The sequence below is a fragment of the Dermacentor variabilis genome, chromosome 3 (assembly GCF_050947875.1).
Source record: "Dermacentor variabilis isolate Ectoservices chromosome 3, ASM5094787v1, whole genome shotgun sequence".
In the NCBI taxonomy this organism is placed as follows: domain Eukaryota; kingdom Metazoa; phylum Arthropoda; class Arachnida; order Ixodida; family Ixodidae; genus Dermacentor; species Dermacentor variabilis.
The window spans coordinates 105,537,167-105,563,616 of record NC_134570.1 but is presented as its reverse complement, the minus strand read 5'-3'; the positions used below and the strand labels follow the sequence as shown (position 1 = coordinate 105,563,616).

The window sequence follows — 26,450 nt, the reverse complement described above, 5'->3', positions numbered from 1 at the left end:
TGCACAAAAATGAGGTGACCATCAAAATAACAGACTAATAGGCTATGGAGGTGAACATGCAAGCCCACAGTATAGCTGCAGTAACATCGTGAGTCGATAAGGATGCTCGCTTTATAGTGCAACGGTGAGGAATAAGCATGTCACCGTTTTTCGGTGTGTTTTCAACCACAGGCACAATTCATATAATGTGGTTAATAAACTGTCTCAAGATGCTTTTTTTTTGTGTGTGTATGTGTTCTGTCATGCACAAGCTCAGAAATGCACCAAGTTCTAAGATCTTCAATCAAATAAAGAACCATTTTTTGGTGGGGAAAAGTGAAGCACATGAAATGCGCTTGTTATTGGGAGCCACCAAAGCACGGAAATGGAAGAACTCACAACAGCAGGGTTGAGGCACCAGAAGCTCAGACTATGCGTCCAGGTCACGTTAAATGCGCTGCCACCTGATGATCGCCTACCAGCCTGACAAAGAAAAAAGTGTAAAAAAAAATTTCATCAGAACAACATCATTAAAAGCAAAGCCTTTAAGCATGTCAGAATGTTGGCAGAAAACAACTACTCTTTTAGAAGTAAACACCTTTAACATGAACCCTGCAAATTTTAATTCTATGTTAAGCTAAGGTTTAGGAACATTTGATTGATTCTCAATGATTAAATGCACTTCTCTTAAAAGGCAAACTTTTGATAAGCCACACAAGTTTTCACAGTTCCTAAGTGTTCGTCTCGAAAGCAGTCTAGAGTACAAGACTTTTTGCAGCATCAGTTTGTCTAAAAAATTGTATGACACATGTCGCGCTATTGAAAAATGAACTATTTAGAGATGCCCCAAGAAAATCTTCCAGGTGACTCAAAGAAAGATGTTGCAATATTCAGCAACCATTGCAGAGAAACACGGAAGCACACAACAATACAAATTGCATTATGAAAATGCATCTTCAGCTGACGAACAGCCGAGTCTGCTGTAGGGTTGTCTACGAAATTAACAGGCTCCAAGCAGCTCCCACGCACCTCTGTCTGCTTTTTCTTCGAAGGAGCCTTCACCATAGCAGCTCTGAAACAAGACGAATGAGTCACTCAGTATAATTAAGAACAGTCATGAATATATTACATTAAAAGAAGGTCTGCAAGTGTAGATAAGTCTTCACTAAGGACCTATGCACCTCGCATTACACTGGACGACAGAACCACACGAGCAACCATATGACAGGGCAACAAAATGCCTTCACAACATACGACATGACCAGGATTGCTTAGCATGGCTGTCAATTCCATTCCTATTCCATTTTATGGAATGTTGCAGTGGCATAATTCCATAGTTTCTTATTCTGTGAGTTGAATGTCTGAAATGAGTAGCCGAAGCACCGTCAACTTTTGCATGCGTTCTATGTCGAAGCAAGCCACTTACTATACAATGTTCCTGGGCTGCATTATTGGCTACAACAAGTAAGTCTGCCGACTGAATGTCTGCGCCGAAGAGAAAGGAATACAACATCTAGGAAAAGAAAATGCGCCAGACGATTACGATACTCCTTAATGCGAAATTTGAGTGCAGCTCGATATGTGCTTTCATTCCGCACTATATTGAGGCAAAGAATTTGACACCGAAATCACCGCGCCGACTGGCAGTGGGCCAGTGCCGTCATCAGCTTTGCAGAGGAAGGGGCAGTATTGAACGCCGGCACGTTGAGCGGCATCGGAGCCAGCTGCGTAAGAAGGCGACAATGAACGCGCGAGCAGTGGCACGAGCGCGAGGGCAGTGTGAGAAAACTGGCATGAAGAGTGGCAAAAGATGCAGCTTTTTTGGTAGAAGACGACAACGAACGCGCATTCATGCGGTTACACCGAGGGTCACCGGCTCTCAACCCAAGAACAAGTGCCTAAGAGCGACGCTCTAAAAAAAAATGTGAGCCACTGCCAGCCACCCTGCACAGTACGCTTTCATCTCATCACTCTATCAGTTGGGAGTGCCGCACGCCCCTCTCCCATCTCCCTTCCACCCCTCCAATGCACGAGTCCATTGCACCGACGTCAGTGGGGTGGAATGGAGACTGGAGAGGGGCGTGCAAGGCCAGAGATGCAAGGCATGCCACGGGGCACACCAAGGCGTGCCCCGTGTGGGGTGCACTGCAAAAAGGTGGCTGTGGCGAAGGCGTGGGGCTCACATGCAAATGTGCCAGCTTGCTTTTCTTTTTCCCTCTAATTTAGTTTTTTGTTTCCTTGCGGTGCGTGCACCGAGTTGGCAGACTTACTTGTTATAACAAATCACACGGCATGGGAGAATTGTAGGAGTAAATGGTTTGTTTCGCCATAGAACACATAAAAATTTGACGACGCGTCAGCTGCTCATTTATGAATCCGACGTATGTCATTTTTTTCTGCTTCTTGTTCAATTTGATTAATTTTGTCAGCCCCATCAGAGTCGAATTAACGGAAGTCAACTTACAATGTGTGGGACAGTGCACTGCACGCAACCATTCTCAGCCACTTGCGGCATGTGTGAAAATGCACTTTCTGTTATTGCAGACAGCCGATCTTATATGCGAGCACAACCCAGCACACTCTGATCTCAGTGGGTCCAACCCACGGACCGCCAAGATTCCAGCTTTGATCCTCCCGCTTCCCCTTGGGTGCCCAGTAGATCCTGCACCACCCGCTTTATCATAATCTCAGGTGCTCTCTTGAAGCTTCCATTTGCCGATTTTATTTTTGCAAGCCAATTTAACCACAATGCGTATCTGTATTGCAGTGAAGCTTACTAAACCACATCGACCATTATGGAATGCATATAAGACCCAGCATATAAGGCACTTGCTTGCTTATGGGCCACGCTTGAAACAGACCTAAATATAAGAGGAAACTTTAGCTCAGGTGGTCCTATCTAAATACATGTAAAAGGAGAATTCGTTTTTGTTGGCAACCACTGCACCAAATTTGGTGAGGTTTGTTGCAATTAAAAGAAAAACTTAAAATCTAGTGACTGTTGGTTTCAAATTTTTTATTTCGGTCATCAATATTTAATTAAAAATTGGCAGAAAAATTTTTTAGGAAACAAAACTATCAAGTTTACAACTTTGTAATTCAGCAATGAAAAATGCGATCACAATTCTGTGAATTACATCTATAGTACATCTAAAGTGGACAAAATTGATATGTTGCACATGAATCTCAAAAAGTTTAGTAATGTGTAAATACAGCTTTTGCGGAACCCTCGTACAGAACGTAACAAATTCACGTAATATGCAAATTGACATGTAAAATTTCTCCGCTTTGAATGAACTAAGGGATGCCATTTACAGAACAGCATTGTCTGTTCTTGATGCGGAGCTATTGACTTGTAAACTTTATGCTTTTATTTTCTTTGAACTTTCAAGTTTTTGAAAATTTTTGTAACAAAATTCAGGCCTTAAATAGAAATTCCGCTTCCAAAAGTCACTAGAATTTAACTTTCTCGCTCAAATGCAACAGATTTCATTAAAATCGGTCCAGGGGTAATCTTAGAAAAGCATTTTTGCATTTTACATATACTATTTGAATATGCCACGTCAGAATTGGGCCCTAGCTAAAGCTTCCTCTTAAGGAAAAAAATGCACAACCCTTGTATGAACACATATATATGCTAAATGCTTCTCTAACACTGTGTAAACGATGACATGTGCAGCTTATAACAACACCCTCTTTTTCTTTCATTTCTCTCTCTATATATAACTGCAAGCAGCGCATGATGCTATAATGTGAAACTTACCTAAAATCACCCAGATACTTAAGATTGTCTCTGTATATAAAGTCGAGAATGATGACAAGATTTTGCAAAGTCGCAGATGTCGCTGCATTGACTGTGGGGCGAATGAGCTCCGGATCCTTGTCAGGCCCTTTTTCAACAGCTGTGATGACAGTAACAAGGTTCTAAGGAAAACAAAGAAACAATTAACAGTAATCAACAAAGAGCTGCTGCACCGAACAACATGTCAGGTAAATGTGGCACGGGCGACTGCCACACAGGGGGAAAAAAATGTTTTAGACCTGACTGCAACAGGTGCAAACGACTTTCGAGAAGAAACATGTACTAGCAGTTATTTCCTACATCCACCAGGTATCTCACAACTTAAATAAAATAGCTGCACAAAGCAATGTTAAGTTGCTTTTAAGCACCCAGTAAGCTAGGCAGTTTGTGTAAAATAGACAGATCCCACAAGGAATCTGAAGGGTGCATGTAAAAAAAAAGCCCATAAAAAATTTCGTTGAGTGCAGAACGTGTGTCATCTACTGTATCCTGTTGTCCTGTAACCAATATTACGTCAGTAAAACAGGACGCTGCATAAATGAAAGGCTAAGAGAGGCTAATAAAAGGTTAATAAAACACCACGTGATGGTTTTCTTGTGCTACGTTGCCAGAGGGGTGGGTGCACTCACATTTTTAATAATGCAGTTATTGTTGGTAGAAACAAACGTGAAGTCACTCGCTTAATAATTGAGGTCTAGCAAATTCACTATTATAGTGATACATGTATCAGTAAAGCTTCCATAACCGTGACTGACAAGGGGTTTAACGACGGTTTGTCTTTTCCGAGTTTTTTTTATTGCTCTGTTTGGTTCTTTTATGGTTGGTTTTTTATTGTAATGATATTCACCTGATCTGCGATGCCATCCCCTGAAAGTAGCTTTGTTTGTCTTGCAAAGAAATAAAGATCATTGTTGTCAGTAGCACCTGTATGTCTAATGTGCCTTCTTTTGTCCTCGAATTTCCCTGTGCTCAACCACCTTTAGTCAAAATGTACAGATACGCTCACATCGCTACCCTTGTTGCATACTTTGGCTTGTTCTAATTAAAATGGCTACCACCTAGCCCCCTGAACGTTGCCTTAATGGCATAACGAACTTGTACCTTTAGTGCCATGTTCATGTAAGAACATTGTGAAGCCTGTCCATGACGAAGATTTACCCTAATGGTATGTGTGTCTCTTGCCAGGACCAACCTTGAAATCCTTGAACCTGTCTGGACTCAGGCCAACATCAGTCATGAAAGCAAGGATCTCAGTGCCAGCCCAGACTTTTCCAGACTGTTCAAAGCTCTTGTAGTCGTTCAGGTGGTCCGAATGTTGCGTTATCCACAGACTGAGCTTGGACATCTGCAATGTGGGCAAGGTCATTGTACAAACAGGAACAGGTAGGACGAACACAGAATGCAATTTGTGCGACCTGAAACCGGCACAGCCGATTAAAGAGATGCCGCAGCGAAGGGTTCTGAATTAGTTTTGACCACCCGAGGTTCATGAACGAGCACCAAAATTTAAGTACCACATGAGTGGCTTTGCATTTTTCCCACATTGATGTGTGGCTGCTATCAAACCTTTGACCCAATGCTCAGCAGCTCAGCTCCTAGTTTTCTGGAATATGCATGTGGAAGGTGGGCCTGCCCCTTTCACTGCAGCCAATCTGGTGGGGCACCGAGCCGCTAGACATGCACATTGTTGTTATTGTTAATTTGGCAAGGTTATGTTCGCACTCCTCAAATTCGGCCTGGGTCAACAGATTTCGCGGGACAGTTATGGTGTGCCCTCTTGGCGAGAATTGTTGCAGCACGAGAGGCCAATGCAATGCGATGCAAACCAAGATGCATACAGTTGTTTTAAGGAGGCGACGGGAGACCGAAACCAAATCGACCTGGCGAGCAATGCCGAAATACGATGCCACAATGCCACCAGAGCGAAACATGACACTCGCTTTGCCCATCAAAAGCATGCAGTATGCTTATAATGGCACCACGCCCCAAGTCCCAAGTGCTGTGAAACAGATAGGTGAAGGTGCTTATCGACCATCCGCACCAATAAAGACGTTTTACTACACTGCATGCTACTTATCGCTGTAAGGTTGGTGCTAACGGCCGCGAATGCGGCGTGTGGCTACCCAGGAGGAGATCTGCTCGTTGAGTGTCGAGCAAAGTCTGCAGGCGAGTTGCACACACACCCAGCTGGGATGGACTTGATTAATTGCAGGGCATCTTTCCGCAAGCATGCCGTGCTGGCAAGCAGGTGTTAAAAAGTGAAATGCACTGCTCTACTGTCTGCCATCCAAGTACGGGACTCTTTCTTGACACGAAGAAAAGCTCTAAGCAATCAATAACATTCAAGTGCTCATTCAAAGGCAGTAACACTAGTGCAGTGACATGTCCCAGCTTTTAGGACCTCTTGGTCAATTATAATGAAGTGAATTTAAATAAATGATCCCTGAAAGCATCTACACAGTCATAAGTGAATGACTCACCACTCTCGCAATGGCATTGTGTTCCATAGGCATGATCTGGATACGCTCTGAAAGAACATGGTTTTTATTTGATCAATTGCGAGCTAACCCAGTTTCACTCGTAAGCAAAGAAAGAAATATTCTCTCGATGAAAAAGAAAAAGAAAAAGCGGTCCATGTTTGTCAGCGCCCGAAAGAGGATTAGATAGCCTTTTGTTGACGTTTACTGCCCGTTCCGTTTAGACCAGCGGATGCGCACAGCTGCTCAGCAGAAACGCTAATTTGCACGCACACAACGCTCAAGCCAGCAGCAGAAGACGGAGCACCGCTTTGGCTTGGCTGCCGAGTCAACTGAGCAAAGTGCGACAGTGGCAATACGATTGCGCATTGCTCGTGTCTCTCGAGGTCTTCTAACAAGCTTACCAAACGAGGCAAGAGCCTTGTCAGCTTAAAAGAAGACGACAGAGAAACACAGAATCCGTTCAGACAGATAAAGCATTTGGAAACCATTATCGTTGTTAGTTTTGCATTTAGAGGTTGGCTATCAGAAAAGAAAACGAAAGTCATAGTTTCATATTTAGAATTTCATGCCGCAACACCAGCGCCGATACGGCATGATTACGTGAGAAATTCTAAAATATATATATTTTTTTGTATTTGGGTTGTTGTTGTTCGGTAAAACTTTTTTAAATGTGCTAAAGGCCGTTTTTGGATCCTTTAGAATACAATGTATTCTACCTTTGGCGATAAAAAATTAACTAGGTTCGGGAAGATGCCATTCAAATCTGTAACATCACTGAGTGTTGCTGCAGGAACTTCAAGGCACTGGTGCCGCCTGTATTAGATTCTGTGTCTTTACTTACTTACCACGCCTCTTCTCATGGTAAGTTTTTTTTTTCAGTATTGCACAAAGGTTATATATAGATACAGCTCAAATGACTTTTTTTTTCTTTAGTGTCTTTTATTATTATTTTATTATTGCTAGTGCCATGAAATTCTCTGTTGACTTCAACCCACAGTGAAGATAGTTCAAAAGCAAGGAAGCTCAAGTAAGATAATGCGGCTGGCAGGCACATCTGTGCATTTGAGCAACAAATTGAAACATATGGTATGTTATCTTGTTTTTTGTGGTGGTTGTGAACAGAACATTTCACCTCGCCTAGAGAAGAGATAAGCGTGTGTGAATGCCACAGCGTTAAAATAGGCGGCTCACGCATTTCTTCCAGGTCCATGATGATGTCCCGAAGCTGGTCTTGCGTCACTGTAATGCTCATCACTTCCCTACTAATATCTTCAATGTTGTGCGCTTCATCAAGAACCACGACAGCATCATTCAAATCAATGGACAACTAGGAGGAAAGAAAAAAAAGAAGAGAAGTTTAGAAGACAGGAGGCAAATGGAGACAAGTGAGTGTACTCTAAAACTGGCACTGATTTAAACACTCATTTACTTGGGACCCCTCATCAGGGCAGTCACTCGTCAGAACAACAAGGAAGCACCATAAAAACGATGCAGCAAGGCTGACAGGCATTTTCCAGTACAATATGTGGTCTGATCAGAAATGTTTGCTTGTGTAAATGTTTTGTACCATGAGGCAAAGCACCATTTGGAGCCCAGGCACGGCAAAATGTTCTGACAACTTGGAGTTCTCGAGTGTGCGCCTAAATCAATGCACCACCATGGCTGGGGATCGAACCTGCGACCTCACACTCAGCAGCAGAACATCATGGCCAATGAGCCAAAGCAGAGGATATGTATTGCTGCCGAGATGTTTCCACTTTGATGTAGGGCACAAGTGGCAGCTTTATTCATTTAAATTTTGTCCTACGTCATAGCACTCTACAATTCAACATATACAACTGATAAGGTACCATGAACTACATCAGTATAAGATATTCTAATACTAGTGCCACAGAAAAGATGATCAAGACGCCAGTGCTACAACTGCTGCCTGTTACATTCAAAATATTTGTTGCCATTAGTACAGTAATAGGCATTGTCTATTGTAGCTACATATATTCCTACTTAGTGCCTGGCCAGACTCTCGTAAACATCAGCAATGAAGCATTTGCATTAGAGAATGATGCACAGAACAGGGTTTGAAGAAAAAAAAGAAAAAAAGCAATGGCACATGTAGGAGCAGCTGTCTCTTACACATTTCCTGATGACTGGATCGATCAGATAGTTATACGGGCAGAAAATGATGTCCGCACTCGGCATCAGGTCTAGACTCCAGTAGTAGGGGCAAATCTGAAAAGAAAGGGAAAGCCATGCTTCTGTTCACAAGTGCGTTCAGTATACAGCGGAACCTCGTTGACATATTCCTGCTTACTACATTTTCCTGGCTTTTATGCTCTGAAATCCTGGTCCCGTTTAGTTCTCATGGGGTCAGGCGTATGTTAGCTTCCTACTTGTTACATTTGCTTTCCCAGTTTTTATGTCTAAAACCAGCGACGGTGCACCATAAATGCGGCACCGTCTGTCTGCAGTGCCTACATTGACTGTTGCAGGTCATAACCGAAAATGGCCACATCCCAGCTTTTCAATTGTTTGTTTAAATATTCTTAATTTAGCTTGTTTTTGACAGCTTGTTAGCTTCCTGTTCAACTTCAAGTATTTCTTATGCAAGTGTAGCTTTTTGCGTAATCTGTAGCGTTGCTGCAAGTGTTTTGGCACATTACAGTTCCTCAGACAACATGCTAATTTCCTGTGGTACTATAAGAAATGTATCAACGGGGTTCTGCTATAGCCAGACACTGTGATAATCAAGCACACAAGGCCACAAATATAGTTCATTATTGAATTCACCAAGCTGTTACGATCACGTCCAATATTGCTAAATAAAAAGGCACATTGAGTGTGCCAAACGAAAGGGAACCTTAATCAAAGCAAATTCAGAAAACATTTACTGAAATTTTATCTGAAAGTTTTTCTTGTTCTGGACACTTCAATTCGTGCACTTATCCAAAAGTTCAACCTGATGTTGTTGAGGCTGCCGAAAGCCCAGGCAATAATGTTTTGACAAGAAAGCTCCAGAAAATTAAACGCGGCCTTTGCCTCACTAGTTGTCATCCTTGGCCGAAACACATCATCACAGCATAAGAGATTGCTGGCATTTTGCACACGTGAAGTGTCAAAGCTGGCCTGCAAGATCTACGACCACTGCATAGTGGGCTCAAGTATGTGTTGCCATGATGCCTGGAAACCACGCAATCTGTTGGCACCAAGCCATAGCCACCAAGGGACAGTGGCAGGTAAGAAACGAGCCCTGCCCTTCACCATTACTTGAGCTGTGAGATGAGCTACTATGCCATGGCACAAAACAAAGGAATGCTCTTTCCAGCAGTCTCATTACACTGGCATGCTTCTAACGACGACAAACGAGCCTTCCAAGAAAGTTTGGGAATGCGTCTGATATTAAAGGGCAGCACTTCACAGATGCTTCCCAACACATAGTTTTGAAATTCACCTCATAGGAGCAGAGTTGTTTGCAATCAAATGCTACCCTAGCTACTCCTTCAAAGGCCACCTCTCTATTTTATTCTTCTTGCTGCACTCGAAGCTCTTTCCCTGAGTTGACGCACAGTGACACCTGTGTCACTGCGTGATATGGTATCAGCATGGCCTTAGAGATTTGGTTACACAATAAGTTGATCTTCGGAGGCTGTACAGCAGAACCTTGTTCATACGTTTTGGAAAAGAATGTGAGAAAAAAACGCACTAAGTGGGAAAATGTATGGCCCAAAGTCGCTAAAAAATTTCGGCAGGCAATTGTCGCTGACATCTACTCAATTTGAAGTGTTGCGCGAATCGTTGCAGCACGATACACCAACACACACAGAGCTTGCGGCGCTTGGTCGGTCCGAGACATGCATAGTTGTTTCTGCTACTTCAGCAAGCCCCCTTATGTTTGCACTCCTTGAATTCAGCCTGTGTCAGCAGTTTCTTTGGGTGGGGCATTATGGTGGGAAGTCTTCACGAGCCCACTAAGCGAGAATCGTTGTGGTACGAGCTGCCGACGCGCATTGAGCTGGTTGGGCCCAAGCAGCCCATGACAAGCTTTGTTGCTTTAAAACGGTGACGGTAAACTGAAATGAAATCGACCTGGTGAGTAATGCTGGAATATGATGCCACCAAAGCAAAACATGATGCTTCTTAGTGCAACATGGAGCAGGGAACGGGGGCGCGATTGAGTTATCGCTTATTAAAAGCGTGCAGTACGCTTCCAGTGGCACTATGCCACATGCACTGTGAAGCAGTTAGGTGAAGATGCTTGTCACAATAAGGTTGGCAGCAATAGGTGTGAATGCAATGTGTGGTGAACCACAAGGAGATTCACTGGTACCAGGAGAGGAGACCGAGTGTGTGCTGGCATTTTCCTGTGACATGGGCGGGTGAGCACTGTGAGGAAGCAGCCGTGGTGGGTGCCTGCTGCTCTCGACCCTGCGTGCCTCGCACCTCTTGTTGTTAACATGGGATCTAGTGGCCGGAAAATGCATCATGCGATCACAGTTTGCCAATGCACTGAACGTTGCTGCTGAAATATTGTGTTTTCCAGGAACATATTAAGCAGTAAAAAAAACTGCATAGGGCAATTTCTTGTATTCTCGACCACAAACGTTGGCACCAGGAAGTTGCACGAAATGGGATCGTACCAACAAGGTTCTACTGTAGTCGGGACACCTAACCTCCACCTAACCCATTCTCCGATTCTCTTATTTTCCATCCCTAGATGGTGCGCCACTTCCTCATTGAACATATTTCTGTTTTTACTCCTTCTAGAAACGTTGCTTAGACATAGTGTCTAAAGAATTCTGCGCATTAGTCATCATGCTTATCGATGGGTCTTCATGTAAAAAAAAAAAAAATTGTACATACTAGACAACTTCAAGAAGATGAATAGAAATTGTAGGCTGCCTGCTGCATGTGCAGTAATAATACTATTTGTCCAAAGCACTCCTCAAATCATTGTCTAGTGACTAAGCAAGTTTACTTGCAATGTTTTCTGTTCGGCTGGTTTTAAGCGTGCTCGTAAAGCCAACTGCAGTACCAATAATGTGTGGCAAACAGGTAGGCCAAACCAACCCCAATCTTTCTCCCAATCTTGACAAGCTCTTCCAAGTCGTATGGCTCCATTGCCGGAGTGGGGGGCGCCCTCTTCATGTTGCTGTGGAATCTGCAACCCTAAAAGAAATATTCATCACATGCCATCAGACAGCCACACCATGAAAGAAACCAAAAGCTAAAACTAAAAAGAACTGAAATGTTTCACATTTGCATGCCTGCCAACCCGTGAACTTTTAAGATTGGTAAAAATCCCACAGAAACAATGCAGGGAGGACGGCCTGCATTTATTTCTTTAATTTGCCCCAAGAACACACCTTCTGTGGGATACACGCACACTTTATTATAAACGATGAATAACCTTCAGAGGCAGCACACGAGCAACAAAGAAACTTGTAACAGCAGAGACCGACTGGCAATATGCTGTTTTTAGATCACAGTGACTTTTTCAGCAACATTGTTGCTGATGTCACCAGCTTCTAGAACTCGTCTGAATAAACATGTTCCCAAGCAAGTACCCCACAAGGGTCCTCTCACAATCGTAAGACTTTCTGGGGTGTGGTTGAAGGCCGACAAGCAAAACTTTTTTGGTACTAGAATGTATTTGTGTATAGTACATTCCGCCCTTAAAGGCAACACCAAATTAGTATTAGGACTGGTTACAGCTGTTTTTACACAAAGGTATAGTGAACCATTCTTGGCCATTACGCATCTACTAATGTGTCACACTGAACACTGTTTTGCTGTGAAGTTCATGATACACAAAACTTATGTTGATTTGAATACTGTGGGTTGCGCTGCATGTTACCAGTACCAAGAATAGAATTCGATGGCCCACTGCGGTGGCATGGTGGCTTTGGCGTCGCGTTGCTAAGCTCGAGGGCAAGGGACCAAATCCCGGCTGTAGTGGCCGTATGTTGATGGGGGCGAAATGCAAAAAGACCTTGTACCATGTGCTGGACGCACATTAAAGAACCTCAGGTGGTCAAGATTAACCCAGAGTAATTATGTATCATGCTTAATGTATCAGTGTGCTTAATTTATTCCTTTCGGGCCGCAATATTCCTGTCTGTTAAAATTCAGCTTCAGCATGCACCTTGCATTCTGTACCTACCAGAATGAAGCATACTGAATAATAAATTTTAAATTTTTCTGCGAGCTGGGCATAAAGTCCACAAATGTAAACTTGACTCCCAATGCCTGAGCTCAAAAAAAAAAAAGAACATTTCACTTATGAAAACAATGGGGCACGCTCACCAGGACAAATATTTTGCCCACATACACTTACAATTGCCAGCCATTTAAGCGATTTCCCTTACGTAAATTTGTACAGTCAAAAGCAAGGAAAGAAGTGAATATACAGCACATGACTATGCCCTGCCTCCAGCAGCAATCAACTAGGAGCCATGTTATGTAAGGATTCTTCTTTACTTCTATTCATCTTCTGCACAAAGGCATGCTGCCATGCCATCCAGGATGAAGGGCAAAAGAAATGAAAAAAAAATTGAAAGAATTGTTACATAAGATGGCTTCAGGCATCAACTACGACTATGGTACTTTTTTTCCTCAACATGCTTGACCAATACGTTTAACCTTTGTAGCCCAAGTCTAATCCGAACCATCATGAAATGCATGCAACACCCCCGTTATAGTAAGTGGAATAATTTTCATCAGTCCTTGTGCCTACGAGGCGTCATCTTGCAGCGGCAAAGCTTTGGCAACAGCGGCACGTTTAGCCTAGCGCACCCAGACTCCATCTTACGCACCCACATGCCGGTTTCCTCGAAGGCAAGCTTGTGCACGAGCAAGCTTCTTGGCCCCTGCACGCGAATGAGCACATGCAATTCAGTCGGTGGTAGACTACTGAGACATCCAAGCTCAACCTCCTCCAACTTTTATTCAAAAAGGTGCGCTGAAACAATTTTTGAACACTGTGAGAGAACGTTCCCGGTCTGCAGACAATGCTGCTGTGAGCTTGCAAGCCAAATATTGTTCCAAGCCAAATATTCCAGGCAACCTACAATTTTGTATAACAGATTGCTTGCTCTCTCCTGTGGCTTTCCAAACACCTGCTCTTTCTCAACCTTAACAACCTTGAGCAACATTAGCTATAATATTACGTGAACTACGGCAACCCAAAAATCCAATCAATGGGCACGTGCATGCATGCATTTTCAAACCTGCTAAAAACTTAAAAAGTGGAGGTCGTTAATGCATCTCAGGTTTCAAGAAAAGTTGTTCTAGTGCCTCTTTAAAAACTGTGATCAGTTATTCTTAAGAACATTCGTGGAGGACCTGTAAAGAAAACCTATCACTTTCAAATTTATTATTGGTAATGTTTCCAGATTGTCAGAATGCCATTCGTGAAAAAAAAAATGTATGCTCCTCATTATTATTTATTTTTAAGTTTTCTATTTGAAGTCTGCCCAGCAGCACAGACTCAACTTGACGATCACTCAAACTGAACAAGCAGGTACTATATTTACTCAATTTTAACACACACTTTCTTCCGGGAAAGGTCACTAAAATATGAAATGCACGTTAGAATGGAGTACGAAATCAAAATTGCAATACATGGTGCCCAAGCCCCCCCCCCCCCTTCCCCCAAGCCCTACGGGCATGCTTTGCCATAATGTGGGTGCCGGAAGCTTCTGCTAGTGCCAAAAATTTGACATCGAACGCCACCTAAAGCTCCTGTCAAAACCTTAGGTCCAACGGTCTTAGAGTACTGATAAATGATCTCAATGGCGCTGCAGTTCCGTACTGCAGGCGCTGGAACTCCGTCACGAACTCCGATTCTGATTCTTGAAGCATGAAAATAAGTGTGTGCATTACAATCGAGAGCATTGCATCGCCCATTTCTGGCCGTGTAAAATGGTATGCATGTTACTATCGAGGGCAGGCTAGAAACAAGTAAATATGATACAGTTAAACGTTGATAGAAATAAGTCAGTAAAAGCGGCACCTTACCTAATGGTACCAACATTTATTTATATTGAAATTTGACCTCTTATGCAAATAATTACAGTTGCCAACCAATTTTTCTTACACGCAAGGGGCCATAAAAATTTCCGCATTATCTGGAAACCTAAAAAAAAGAATTTGAATAACAAAAAAATTTCTTTAGTTGAATTGGAGAGTTGGCGATTAAAGATACAGTTTTATGCCATTCGACAATATCTTCACATCGACAGCATAAAGCAAAGCCTACGAGGCCTTTGCGTCTACTCCGCCGCCACACTTGATAGGCACCCGCAGGGGACGATGCTATCAGAGGTCCGCTCTCCACACACTCCAACCGATGCAGCATCAAACCTGTCGGACACCGCACAGAAAGCTTTGCTTTAAAACTGCACGAGATCGAGGCAACAGGTGACAGCTCATTGTTCACGCCTGCCATGTTTGTTGTAAATTTGTGGCAGTGCGTGCACATGTCATGCCTGAGAAATCGAGCAAGATTGAGCATGGCGTTCAAAATTTCGCTAGCCGTTACGTGTTGTTTTTATGGCATTGGTTCTATGAGTAAAACATGTGTAGTTTCGTCCAAAAGGAGAAGCACTGATAACAATAGCACTGTGTTGGGCAACTAACAAATGTTCGTAGTTTTATCGGCCACATAAGTTGCAGTAAACATTCCCCTAACAAACTACATTAACAGCATTGTGGCACAGCAAACGCTTCTTCTGCCTCTTGTTAACGTTTCTCTGAAACTCGAGATGACGTGTTCTCCAGCACTAAACGCGTAGTTAGTTCCAAGATAGGGTGTACAGACAGCACATGCTCCCGCTCATCCCCTTTTCACATGTGGGAAGGCAGCACGCCTCAAGCCACCAGCCTTCTCAGCTCACACTCGCACGCTTTCCATCACACTCACAGGGTGCACAGGTGCCATAGGGCCTTATCGCACTTGGACTTTATACTGAACATCAAGGCAAGAAAGTTTTGTGTTCAGATGATTGCGTACAGTACTAGTACTGCTACTCATGTTTATCAGACACTGCTCCACTTTGGCAGCCGCTCTCTGTCATGCTGCGCGTGATTTTAGGAGTATGTTTGCAAACATGTAACTCAACTATTTGACCACCTGTGCTTGCGGCAGTTTCCATTTATTGCCTCAGTATTCAATCTGTGAAGCTCTTGCGCCGTCGCATGGGAAGGGACAGTGCAACGTTGGGTGTCTGCAGGCATGATGGCTTCACTGGCAACTTGCCAAGATAGACTACCTGAATGAAAAGACTCAAGGGGAGCCAAGAGCCCTGATTTATTGTTAGCAATGACCAAATGAAGCCAATAGCCAGGGAAGCTGCTGAAGAAAGCATAGGAGAAATTAACTGTGGATTTATAAACTCACATGTAGAAATGTAATTCATCTGGTGAACCAATGACCCACATTTTCACATCTTACTCAATCAAAAAATTTTTGGTGCAGGTTATACACGTGAAAATATTGCATATGATAACCACATGGGAAGAGTACGCAACTTGACACAAATCAAACAAATGCATGATAGAACAAACAAGCCTAGCAGCCTGTTTGCAGTGACATTTGTTGCGCTGCTCAAACTATGTACTAATTTGTAAATGATTTTTCATTTTCGACAGGTATGACCTTATTGAACACGCATGCTCATTTGTTCCTATAAAGGCTGCTAGATTCAAAACATTTCACTCGAAGAGCGTAAGGGCGAAGCAAGTCAATTCATAACTGACCATGTCGTCAAGCAGCTCTTTGCACAACTCGTTCTTGTTCGGTAATTTCGACACTCTTGGGTGGATGCAGGTCCTCTCACGACTGGACAGGATACACATCCTGGATAACGGACAAAGATGGTTAGGGTAAGGATTATATTACACAAACTGCACTGGTGCGCTACAATGCACGCACTAAGCAAGCTTGACAAAATAAAGTTCACAATTTGTTTTTTATGCAATTATCATTCCTCAGTATACCTAATACACTTTACGTGGGCTAACTTTGCCTCTAACTGTTTTACCGCCAACATCGGTAACTGTGCAGTCCATGGTCCACCGGATAGCACGTTGGGCTGCTGTGCTGACAGAAGCGGGTTTGAAACCATTGGCCCAACTTGGGTCACTGGGTGTGTGCCACTGAGTATGTGGCAATCATTAGGGACAAAAAAAGATCCTGTAATATTTCTCCTGTGCTGGGCAGACTTGAACCTGCACTGTACATGCTTAAACAAGTTTGTCTAAATATATATTCACAATCGCGCCATGTGCATACTTCGCAGTCACGGAGCTAGACGGTGCCGAGAATCCAGTGGGAAGTGCAAGAGAGCAGCCTGACGGCATACAGGTCTCATGCATGACGTGTTACGGCATTGGGAACATGGCATGTCGCTACACTGCTTTCAAAGCTAATCACATTAATGACAAAATTTATCGTGAGATGGGTTTTGTCGGAATCTTAATGTGTTAGCATTAACTTCACGTGGGCTATGTTTGTAAGTATGTATGCATCTAACCATTTTGCTGCCTACCTGGGTCACTGGGTAGACCACAGTCTAATGGGTAGCGTATCGAAGTGCCATGCTGAGGCAACAGGGTTTGAAACCAACCGTCAGACCAGCTTGGGTGGCCGAGTATGCCGCAATGTGTACATATGTGCCGGTGCTCAATGAACCTCTTTCACGTCGACATGGGTCACTGTAGATGTAGGACTGGATAGGTACCACTCTCTTAATGAAACTCTTCGACACCAACATGGAGCACTGGGTATCCGCCACTCGGTCTGTGCTCTTCCATGAACCTCTCTGATGCGACTTGACTCACTGGGTATGTGCTAGTAGGGGTGCGTCACTCTTCAATGAATGTCTTTGAAGCCAACTTGGGTAACTAGCTATGTGCCCCTGGAAAAGTGCCGCTCTACAACAACGAAAAAGATCCCTTCAATTTCTCCGAAGCTGAGTGGAATTGAACCAAAGTCACAAAGGTTCCTCAAGGACAGCCACCCGGCATTTAGCAGGCTGCGCCACAAATGCACTGAGCAAGTGCCACTCTCCAATGAACATCTTGCCAACTTTGGCCACCGACTATGCGCCACTGGGTGTGCGGCAAGTGAGGGAACGATTCTCAGAGTTCGCAGGCACCTGGCACCATGCTTCTCCTCTCGGAAGACACATGTGGACTTCTTGGCAGCGCCCCTAGATGGCGCAGTGCGTCCAGAAAGAAGCGTGCGAGAGAAGCCCACCTGCCGCATGACGCCATGGTTAGTGTAACTGCAGTTATTGCTAAACACGGTTAGCACAGTTACACAGGAGGCGAAACGACAGTTAGGCCGCTAACCATGGTTGACTTCAAACCGAGCTTGGCGGCCTCTGTTTAGAGTAACCAAGATTTCGCAAACAGTCAAGATGGCAGACAGTACATCAACAGAGTGTAGCATGTATCCATTGTAGGTCTTTTAAAGCAGTGTGAACTGATTTGATGTGACCATGAAGGCCATGATAATCGGTTGGGAAGGTACTCTGGTCATTCTGTGCTGAACTACTTGGAATGTGCACTTCTGTATGCCTAGATGATGCTACTTGTAATTCGACCATTTGACCATCTGCATCCACAGAGGTTTCACTTTATTGTCTTGGCATTTCTTCGCAGTAACAGTAAAATTTCGTTATATTTAAGTAATGTATAAACACACTTCGTTATAGAAGCTTTATAAACATGGCCTTCTATGGACAAGAAGTTAAAATACTTCATTATATTTAAAATCTTGTTATACAGTAGAATCTCATTGATACGATCCTGTTAGGTACGATTTCCTGGTGTCAGCGTTCACGATCAAGAACACAAAATATGACCCAGTACACAAAAAATGACCCAGTACAGTTATTCTTATTTTTCACCAGTTCATACATTCCTGGAAAACACAATCTTTCAGCACCAATGTTCATTAGATCACCGAACTACAATCGTACAATACGTTTTCCGGCCACTAGATCCCATGTAAACAAGAAAAGGCGAAAGGCGTGCACACGATCGAGAATAGCTGCCTACTGCAGCAGCTTCCCCACAGTACTCGCCCGCCTGTCTCAGGTGAAAATGCTGGTGCGCACTAAGTTTTTTACTCTGGTACCAGCAAATCTCCTCCCGGGTTGTCACACAACACATTCACAGCTATCGCTGCCAATCCTATTGCGATAAGCATCTTCACTTATCTGTTTCACAGCGTGTGGGCCATAGTGCCATTGTAAGCATACTACATGCTTTTAAAAGGCGATAACTCAAGAGCACCGCCATACCCTACTGCGGGCGCCGCAAAGGGAGCATCATGTATCGCCCTGGCGGCACTGTATTCCGGTGTTGCCCACCAGCTCGATGCTGTTTATATTCCGGTGAGTCTGAAAACACTACACAATCGGAAAACAACAATGTTGGTCTCGGGTCGCTTAGGCCCTACCAAGTCGATGCACATCAGCATACCGCAATGATTCACACCGAGTGGGCACATCAAAACTTCTAGCCAAAATGCCTCGCCAGGAGAAGTTGTTGACCCAGGCCGAATTCGAGGAGCACAAATGTATGCATGCCGAAGCCGTTAAAATGACAATGCGCATCACGGGGCCACTCGAGCCCCACCAGCTTGGCACATACCAGCGTCTCATGTTGCAACGATTCGCATATTAAGTAAATGTCATCTACAGTTGAGCGAATTTTTTTTTATTTCCGATCATAGCACGTTTTTTCGATTAGTATGTTTTTCCTCGCATATTTTACAAAATGTATGAACGGGGTTATACTGTATTGAAGTTCTTTATATTGAGGTTTAATTGTGTGTATGTGTGTGTTTTCACTTGAGTTGTGTTTCGGCATCATTTTAGCTTATAAATTAAGAATGTTTTGTGCTACAAAAAGAAATTTTGCACACTAAGAATGCTAGTTGGTTACAGTGTCCTTTTTGTGGCATTGTCGCAGACATGAACGCAATTCTCCCATTGTTTTACAGTGCAGATGACACACTTCACCATTCCAGAACACCATACCCATGTTAGAATGAAGTAAGAATTAAAAAACGGACATACACTAAGACTTCGTGTGATGGTAAAGCATCTGAGATGGTGAAGATTAGCCTGAAGGTAACGGACAGGACATGACGGCCTTGGTGGCCATACCAGCCCCGCCTCAACATGGAGTCCATCCATTGTTTAAAAGCTTGCTGTATTGGATTGTCATTGCACAGCAGGATTCTCACATTGCTTCAACATGTGGATGATAAATCAACACTTCTTTTCTTAGGTGATCTCTTGTATTAAAATGTTCATTTATGAGTGACAAAGTCATCCCTTGGTTCAGAACTAATGCCGAGACATATTGAGGATCATAGTCTATCACTATGAAAACCTAATGTTTGCTTGCTCTTTGATGTTCCTTTAGGAACAGACACCACACGACATACTTTCCTCTGCGAAAAAGACGTGCTACCCAAACTTTTACATCCTGCATGATTCTGAGAAATCATGTGGCTCTTCGCTGAACTAGATGAGAGATAATGTGAAACTGAAATCGCCCTGTAGATAAATATCCCATGAGTATTTATTGCCTGTATCATTCGTTTAATACACAAAATTACGATATTATTGCTGAGTGAGCAATTGCTTCCCAGTGTAATCCACATTGTGTTCACTGTTGAGTGATGGCACGTTTAGTATGGTTCTAAACAGGTACACACAACCGAGATTTCAATGTCTCTTCTACTCCTACAACAATTAAAAAAATTGCTGTCTGAAGTGCTTTTGTGAACTTTTGATTTGTGGCATTGAGAATGAGCACCGACGTCTCACCTGACATTGCCATAGTCGGTTTTCTTCAGTTCCTTCACCACCTGTGCTATCTGCTTGTGGGTTCTCGTGCCATAGTAGATGGTGGGTACCCTTGAATTAAAAAAACAAAAACACAAATATGCAGCAAACGTCGTCAGGAGAATAAATTATGCTTAAAGAGTATTGACATGACATCTCTGAATAAGCTTTTTTCTTTTGCTTGCGCATGTTAAATGGAGGTTCAAGCCCTTTAACCTGTAGAAAAAAATGCTGATAAGCCTCAGGACACCCTAAAAAAGTTAACCGTAAAACTTTTACTTGTTACTATGAATACAAATTAATAGTTTCTGAGAATATCTTTTCAGTAAAAATGAGGGGGATGCATCATGATGTCATGACATTCAGGCTCACTCTATTCCTGCAAACGCTGTGAGTGCTACACACGAACTGAGAGCCACAAGATACGTGCAAATAACTTTTTGTGCTCACGAGGGTCTCGAGAGGAATTTAGGGCGCAGGCTATCAACCCAAGCGTATCAACCCTGAGAAACGCCAGGCTGGGATACACTTGTGCCCATTTGAACCAGTGGGTGTATGGTGGTGGTGGGAATCGAACCCACAACATCCTGCAGCTAAGGCAGGTGCTCTAGAACTGGGCCACGGCTGCGCAATGTTAATAATGAGCAATGTCATCATACGGAGCCTTATTGCTACACAGCTTCAGCAAACTTTGCTCTGTGTCGTGCAGCCGCGATAATGTTGATGATGTTCGGCATAGCATTTTGAGACCAACTTTAGTGTGAAATTGAAATAAATGAAGTATTTCACCGCGCTCACATTTGCTAACTACCACCCTTCTATGTGCGAGAAGTTTGTGATAGATTTTCTATAGCCTATGTGTCAGTACACTTTTAACATTTGTTGCCTGTGCAACAGTGGTATATATTACATGTGAGACTTAACCTGGAGAAAGAGAAATCTGTCACTATGATGCTTAATCTCTGGAGATTCTATGAAAATACACAGGAGTGAAGAGGATGTTGTTTGTTTTAGCATTCAATGAACTAATCTAGATGAAATTTGTAGCATATAAGAAGAAGAGCTAAAAACTAGCAATTACTGGCAGTATACTTTTTATTTGGACCATAAGTCTTCTTATAATAAAAATTTCCTATAATCAGAAAGTTATGAAAAAAAGAAAGGCACCCAGTTCACAAATCTGAAACTCAACAACGAAAAGCAATGCAGTCGACTTCCGTTAATTTGCCCCTGATGAGAGCTACGAAAGTGATCGAGTTATCCGGCAGGTCAAATTAAACAAATTGCAAAGAAAATGCCAAACACGCAGCTGATTTCGCAGTAGTTGCCCAATTCTAACAAGCCCCTGAATCAAACGTGTGCCCACTTTCAATGATTCCCAAGTAGAACAATAACGTAGAAATGACATTAAAGCTCCTAAACAAAGTAGAAATCTGACAGGCACCCGATTTTTAGCAAGAAATATTGTTGCACAATGGCGGCCAGTTTTTTTAATTAAAAGTTAGCTTCGCCACACAGTTTCTTAAAGTTAGCTTCACCGCATAACTTCCCGTGTTATGCGGTAAAGCATACATAAGTTGCGGAGGCGGTTTTGGTTCCTTGTACGATTTCACAGCGCAGGCAATTTTCGGCCCAATTTTCTTTTTTTTTTTTTGAAAAAGAAAGGCGCGTGTTAGAAACGGGTATATGACATAAACAGTCATTAACGAGAAGAAAGGGGGATGAGGTTAACCGATGGGTCCAATTCTAATTAGTCATATCATAAGAAGCCAACTAACACTGGCACCAAGGGCAACATGGGGGAAATTACTCGTGCTTAATAAATGAAATAAAGAAACGATAAATTAATCGAAATGAAAGTGGAAGAAAAAACAGCTTGCCGCAGGTGGGGAATCTAGTTCTGCAGTTTTGATTTAACGAAGTCCACATGCCGCGCACGCATGTACACTTGCATTTTTGATAAGCAAAAAGAAAAGAAGGAACTCCCCCAACAATGAAGTGATTATTGGTGCGCGTTCTTTTATGCGCAAGCGTTACCAGCGAGTAGCAAAAAACATCGACCATCGAGCGCAGGACAGAATGCAATGCTCCACTATTTGTTGCGCCAATACAGGAACTGCACTGGACCTGCATATATCCACTAAATGCTTGCAGTCTTGTTGTTATGATTCCAAATATATGCTAGTGGTCAGTCAAAGCAGCCGAATATAGGGTGATCCAAAAGTAAAATAAAAATAAACGTTTAATTATTTGAAAACATACACCACAGCAGTATGCACTTGTCAGAGAAACGCACAGGAAAAACATGAGATGCTTGTTTTATGACAAAAAAATACAGCATCATATCAAAAGTACTAGTTACATTTGTTACTGACAGGTGGCACTTCAGCTGTTCCGCCACTTCCCTAGGGTCATGACAGTGCCACCACCTCTTAATGACAAATGTAACTATTCCAGCTACAAGATTTTCAGTTGCAAAGAAAAATCCCACTTTCTTCTGTGTATTTCTGCAAAAACGACATTTTGATATGGTTTATGCTTTTTGAAATGCTTAATATTTTACTTTTTCTGTTACTCCTGAGTCACCCTGTACATCATTCCTTGGATTTCTATGGTCAGATTGGTTTCAGGCTGGCCATCCCACACACAACCTCAGCTGAACATCTAGCTTAGTGATCCAGTCAAACTTATGAGCATGGGGGCATGGTCTTCACCCTAACTCGTTTTTCTCGTACATAATGGAGACTGACCCGGATTCTGCATTGTAGGAGATATCAAAAGGAATGATGTGCTCGAATGTTTGTTGTTTCTTTGTGTAATTCCACAGAGAACAGAGTCGTTAACCAGCAAATCTGCAACGATAGTATAGGTGGGCAGCAAGTACGTCTTAAAGAGCTATAATAGTTGGTGCTCAGCAATTAGCACACCCCGCAACTCGGGTGCGCGAGATCACCAGCCCTTTGCATTAACGCCTTTGCATCGGCAGTGAAGGTCGAACCACCACCAAGCACAGACCACGAAAACGGGTGAAAGAGCCTGAGAAAGCTATTCAGTATGTTTTATATACCACTACCACCTACAGACAACTCACTTCTCCAAAGGTTTGTCTGCAATCCCCTGAGGCCCTTTGGATGGAGTGGAAGGCTGTGTAGGAGGAAGCTGCTGCTGCTGCTGCTGCTGCTGGTATAACTGGTCAACAACTGCGGAGATGCTTGAGGCACTGCTCGTTGTTGGAATCTCCTGCTTTGGCGGTGCAAGGCTTGCGACACTATTAGGTACAGGCTGCAAAAGGAATCAATATCTACATAAGTAAAAGCAAGGTAAGCTTGCTCACAAAAGCAAACAAAGTTCAGTTCAGGTCACTTGTGCTGAGTGCCATAAACAGCATCCTATACTCCATTAACTACTTTGTTTAGCACAAAACAACGGACACAAGACAGTCTTTCTTGTGTCCGCTGTTTTGCGCTAAACAAAGTAGTTATGGATTCGCACTAACCAGCCCGCCAACGCATTGTGCTATCCTCCACTCCATTTCATGTTTAGCAGACAATGCTGTGGAAGCTATGCAAGTAATGCGGTCGTACAAGTCTCACTTTGCACGCTTCGTGGTGCAGTTGTCCTTGATCTGCAACACCTAAGGAATAAGTATATACTTCATAAACACTATAGGGGTTATGCACTGACGTCGTCAAGGTCGCGCTATTGTATTACAGCCAACAAGGTGAAAAGCTGCTCATTATCTCCAACGGCACACTGAAAGCTGTGAATAGGACCACAACATGGCTCCATGTGACGTCATGCGAAGACTCCCTATACACAACTTGTGGATATAAGGCTTTGCCAAATCACAAATAACTTTGAGCACCTCTGCGCTTCCAGTATGCAATGTACTGATGCTATGGTCACAAATGCAAGTGGCGGCCGCTAGTGGCAGACACGCGCCACTCTACGCATTCAATGGTAAGTAGATCCAGATCTGCAATGCCTTACATCTAATAATTAAGTCGTATTTCGCAAGATAAGAGTGTGAGACTTAATGTTGGACTAAATTAAATGACACATACGCATATCTTTTGTTTAAAGAAACACGCCAATTTTTGGGGTGAGAATACAAGCAGGGAGAGAAGGCTAGAGCCCACGCACTGTTGCCTGGTACATATGTAATGGAGTATCAGGAAGAATGGGGCTAAACATGCACATATGCTTAAGCCTGCCCTGACAAAAGAAATGAGATGTATCATACTTATTCTAAGGCACCTTGGCTGCAATATGCACCCAGATTCTCATGCTTTAATAAATGATAAACGACAAATGCAACATCCTTGACATTCCACAAACTAGTTTTTCGAGGTAAGAGAGATAAAGTAATGACGATTTGTCACGACTTGACCAGAGAAAGTTTATAGCATCTGAGCTACAGTGAACCGGGCATTGCCTATTGTCACTGCCAGAGGCCTCCTTATCCCTAACAACAGCCCCAGAGCACCTCGTCTTTCGTGCCATCTATTGCATTTGAGATGTCACATTTCTTAAAGCGTCCCTGAAAGGATTTTGACAATGTTGTAGAGTCAAATCTTGTTAGTTTGAACCCACTTAATTCAAACTTTCGGTTTACTTGAAATGACACTGTGGTCCCGTGAAAGTTATGTGTATTTGAATGGACAAAAACAGCCAATAATTCAAACGCGCATGCATTTGCGACAGTTAATTCGAACATACTGCGCTCTATCACTGTTCTCAGCAGCGCGTCAAATCACATGGCGGCCCCTCCGATCAGCACTGCTCTGATCCCACTAGAGGAAAAGCTTAGAAGAGACGTCTCAATGCCGCGAGCGAAGAAAAAAAAAAAGCAGGCGGAAATTTGTGCGCAGGCATCTACAGGCGTGCATCCCCAATTACTTCTGTTAGTGACGAGTGTACTGTACAGTCAACGACTGATTTTCCGGACCCCCAATCTTTCGGACATGCCAGATAATTCGGACGCCTTCCCGGCACCTGTCATGTACCCTGTAGAATCAGTGTACAAGAACATCTGAAATTTCGGACTCAAAGAACCTTTGCCGTCCGATTTTTCGGACTCTTTACCATGACCGTTGGTCCGAAATAGCATTAATTGAAGCCACCGCCACCGCCATTTTGATTACCTCGCCGCTTCAAGCTGGCGCCCCCGCACGCACATGCGCTGGCAGCCGTAGCCACACTGCGGCAACGCTAGGCCTAGCTACTCTGACGTTCGCTACCAAGTTCTTGCTGTTCACTGACATGTTTTGAATTGAAACAATTCGCCGCTGTTAGCAACGGTACCGATTCCACCTTTGTGATTCTCACCAATGGCTTCGGAGCGCGGAAAGCATGATGCTCTGCATAATGCGGTTTCCATAAGTCAGCTTCACCCCAATACGGCAGTCTTAGGCGGCAAAGCATAACAAAAGTTAGAAGGGGCAATTGTTACCGGACATGGTATGTTTCCTTGAATTATACACGCGTGCACCCGCCGCCTCCTATCACAGTACGAGCACGATGCGCCTAATAGGTGCACTGGAAAGCCTTTAGAGCATTTCGGATGTGCCTGTGGCAATTTGAGCTCTTGGGGGCAGCAAAAGGCATGTATTCGTTTTCTTCGGACATTTTCGCAGTCCCTAGGGAGTCTGAAAAATGGGACGTTGAGTGTAGTTTGCAAACACGTGTGACTAAATCTTCTGGAGCTTCCCCACTCATGTTTCAGTTTAGTGCGCATGCACCACTGCAGGTAAGTCCTCCATTCAATTAGTTTCTTTTAATTTGAAATTCTTTTATTTTGAACAAATTTTCAGGCCCTTTCAAGTTCGATAATTGAGATTCGATTGTACAAGCGAACTGAGTCATTAGAGTAGGTCCTTCTGATCATTAAGTGACACATATATGTGTTCCGCAAGAAGCGTGTAATTTAATTTATTATAAGGTCTTAAATATGTGCATTGCTACCGATCGCAGCGACGCCACTGTTCTGAGTTTTTAGTTCCCTGCTATGCAGCGGGCGCATGTGACAACAGTTGGTCGACCTATACGATTGGCTACCCTCGTTGCGTCATTCGAAATGCTTGAAATATGCCGCTGCATTAAGCTTATTTTTAACAGCGTATGTATGCATAGCAATTTGTGTACCCTTAAAAATAACTACACACATGTAATAAATCTAGACTTCAAACTAATGGCAACCTTTAGCCTGAGAATGAGCTGTCTGTAACAGCTCTGGCAATGGGGCAGCCAATGTGGCACGGAGGAGTTCTCACATCAAAATAGGAGCAGCAATGTCTTATTTTGCAGCAGGAACATGAATGGTACCAG

General features: G+C 43.3%; 1 protein-coding gene across 2 annotated transcripts in view; it reads right to left on the bottom strand.

Annotated features, from left to right (window-relative positions):
* LOC142576135 (Fanconi anemia group J protein homolog) overlaps positions 1-26,450 on the bottom strand; it is a 53,017-nt gene that overhangs the window by 23,912 nt on the left and 2,655 nt on the right. For both annotated transcript variants that reach the window (XM_075686096.1, XM_075686097.1), the window contains exons 3-13: positions 23,215-23,405; positions 20,106-20,195; positions 16,015-16,114; positions 11,326-11,424; positions 8,395-8,490; positions 7,453-7,588; positions 6,262-6,308; positions 4,974-5,126; positions 3,743-3,903; positions 1,009-1,051; positions 379-462 (exon numbers count right to left, since the gene is read on the bottom strand). In XM_075686096.1, coding sequence (XP_075542211.1) covers positions 379-462; positions 1,009-1,051; positions 3,743-3,903; positions 4,974-5,126; positions 6,262-6,308; positions 7,453-7,588; positions 8,395-8,490; positions 11,326-11,424; positions 16,015-16,114; positions 20,106-20,195; positions 23,215-23,405 — 1,200 coding nt within the window. The remainder of the gene's footprint in view (positions 1-378; positions 463-1,008; positions 1,052-3,742; positions 3,904-4,973; positions 5,127-6,261; positions 6,309-7,452; positions 7,589-8,394; positions 8,491-11,325; positions 11,425-16,014; positions 16,115-20,105; positions 20,196-23,214; positions 23,406-26,450) is intronic.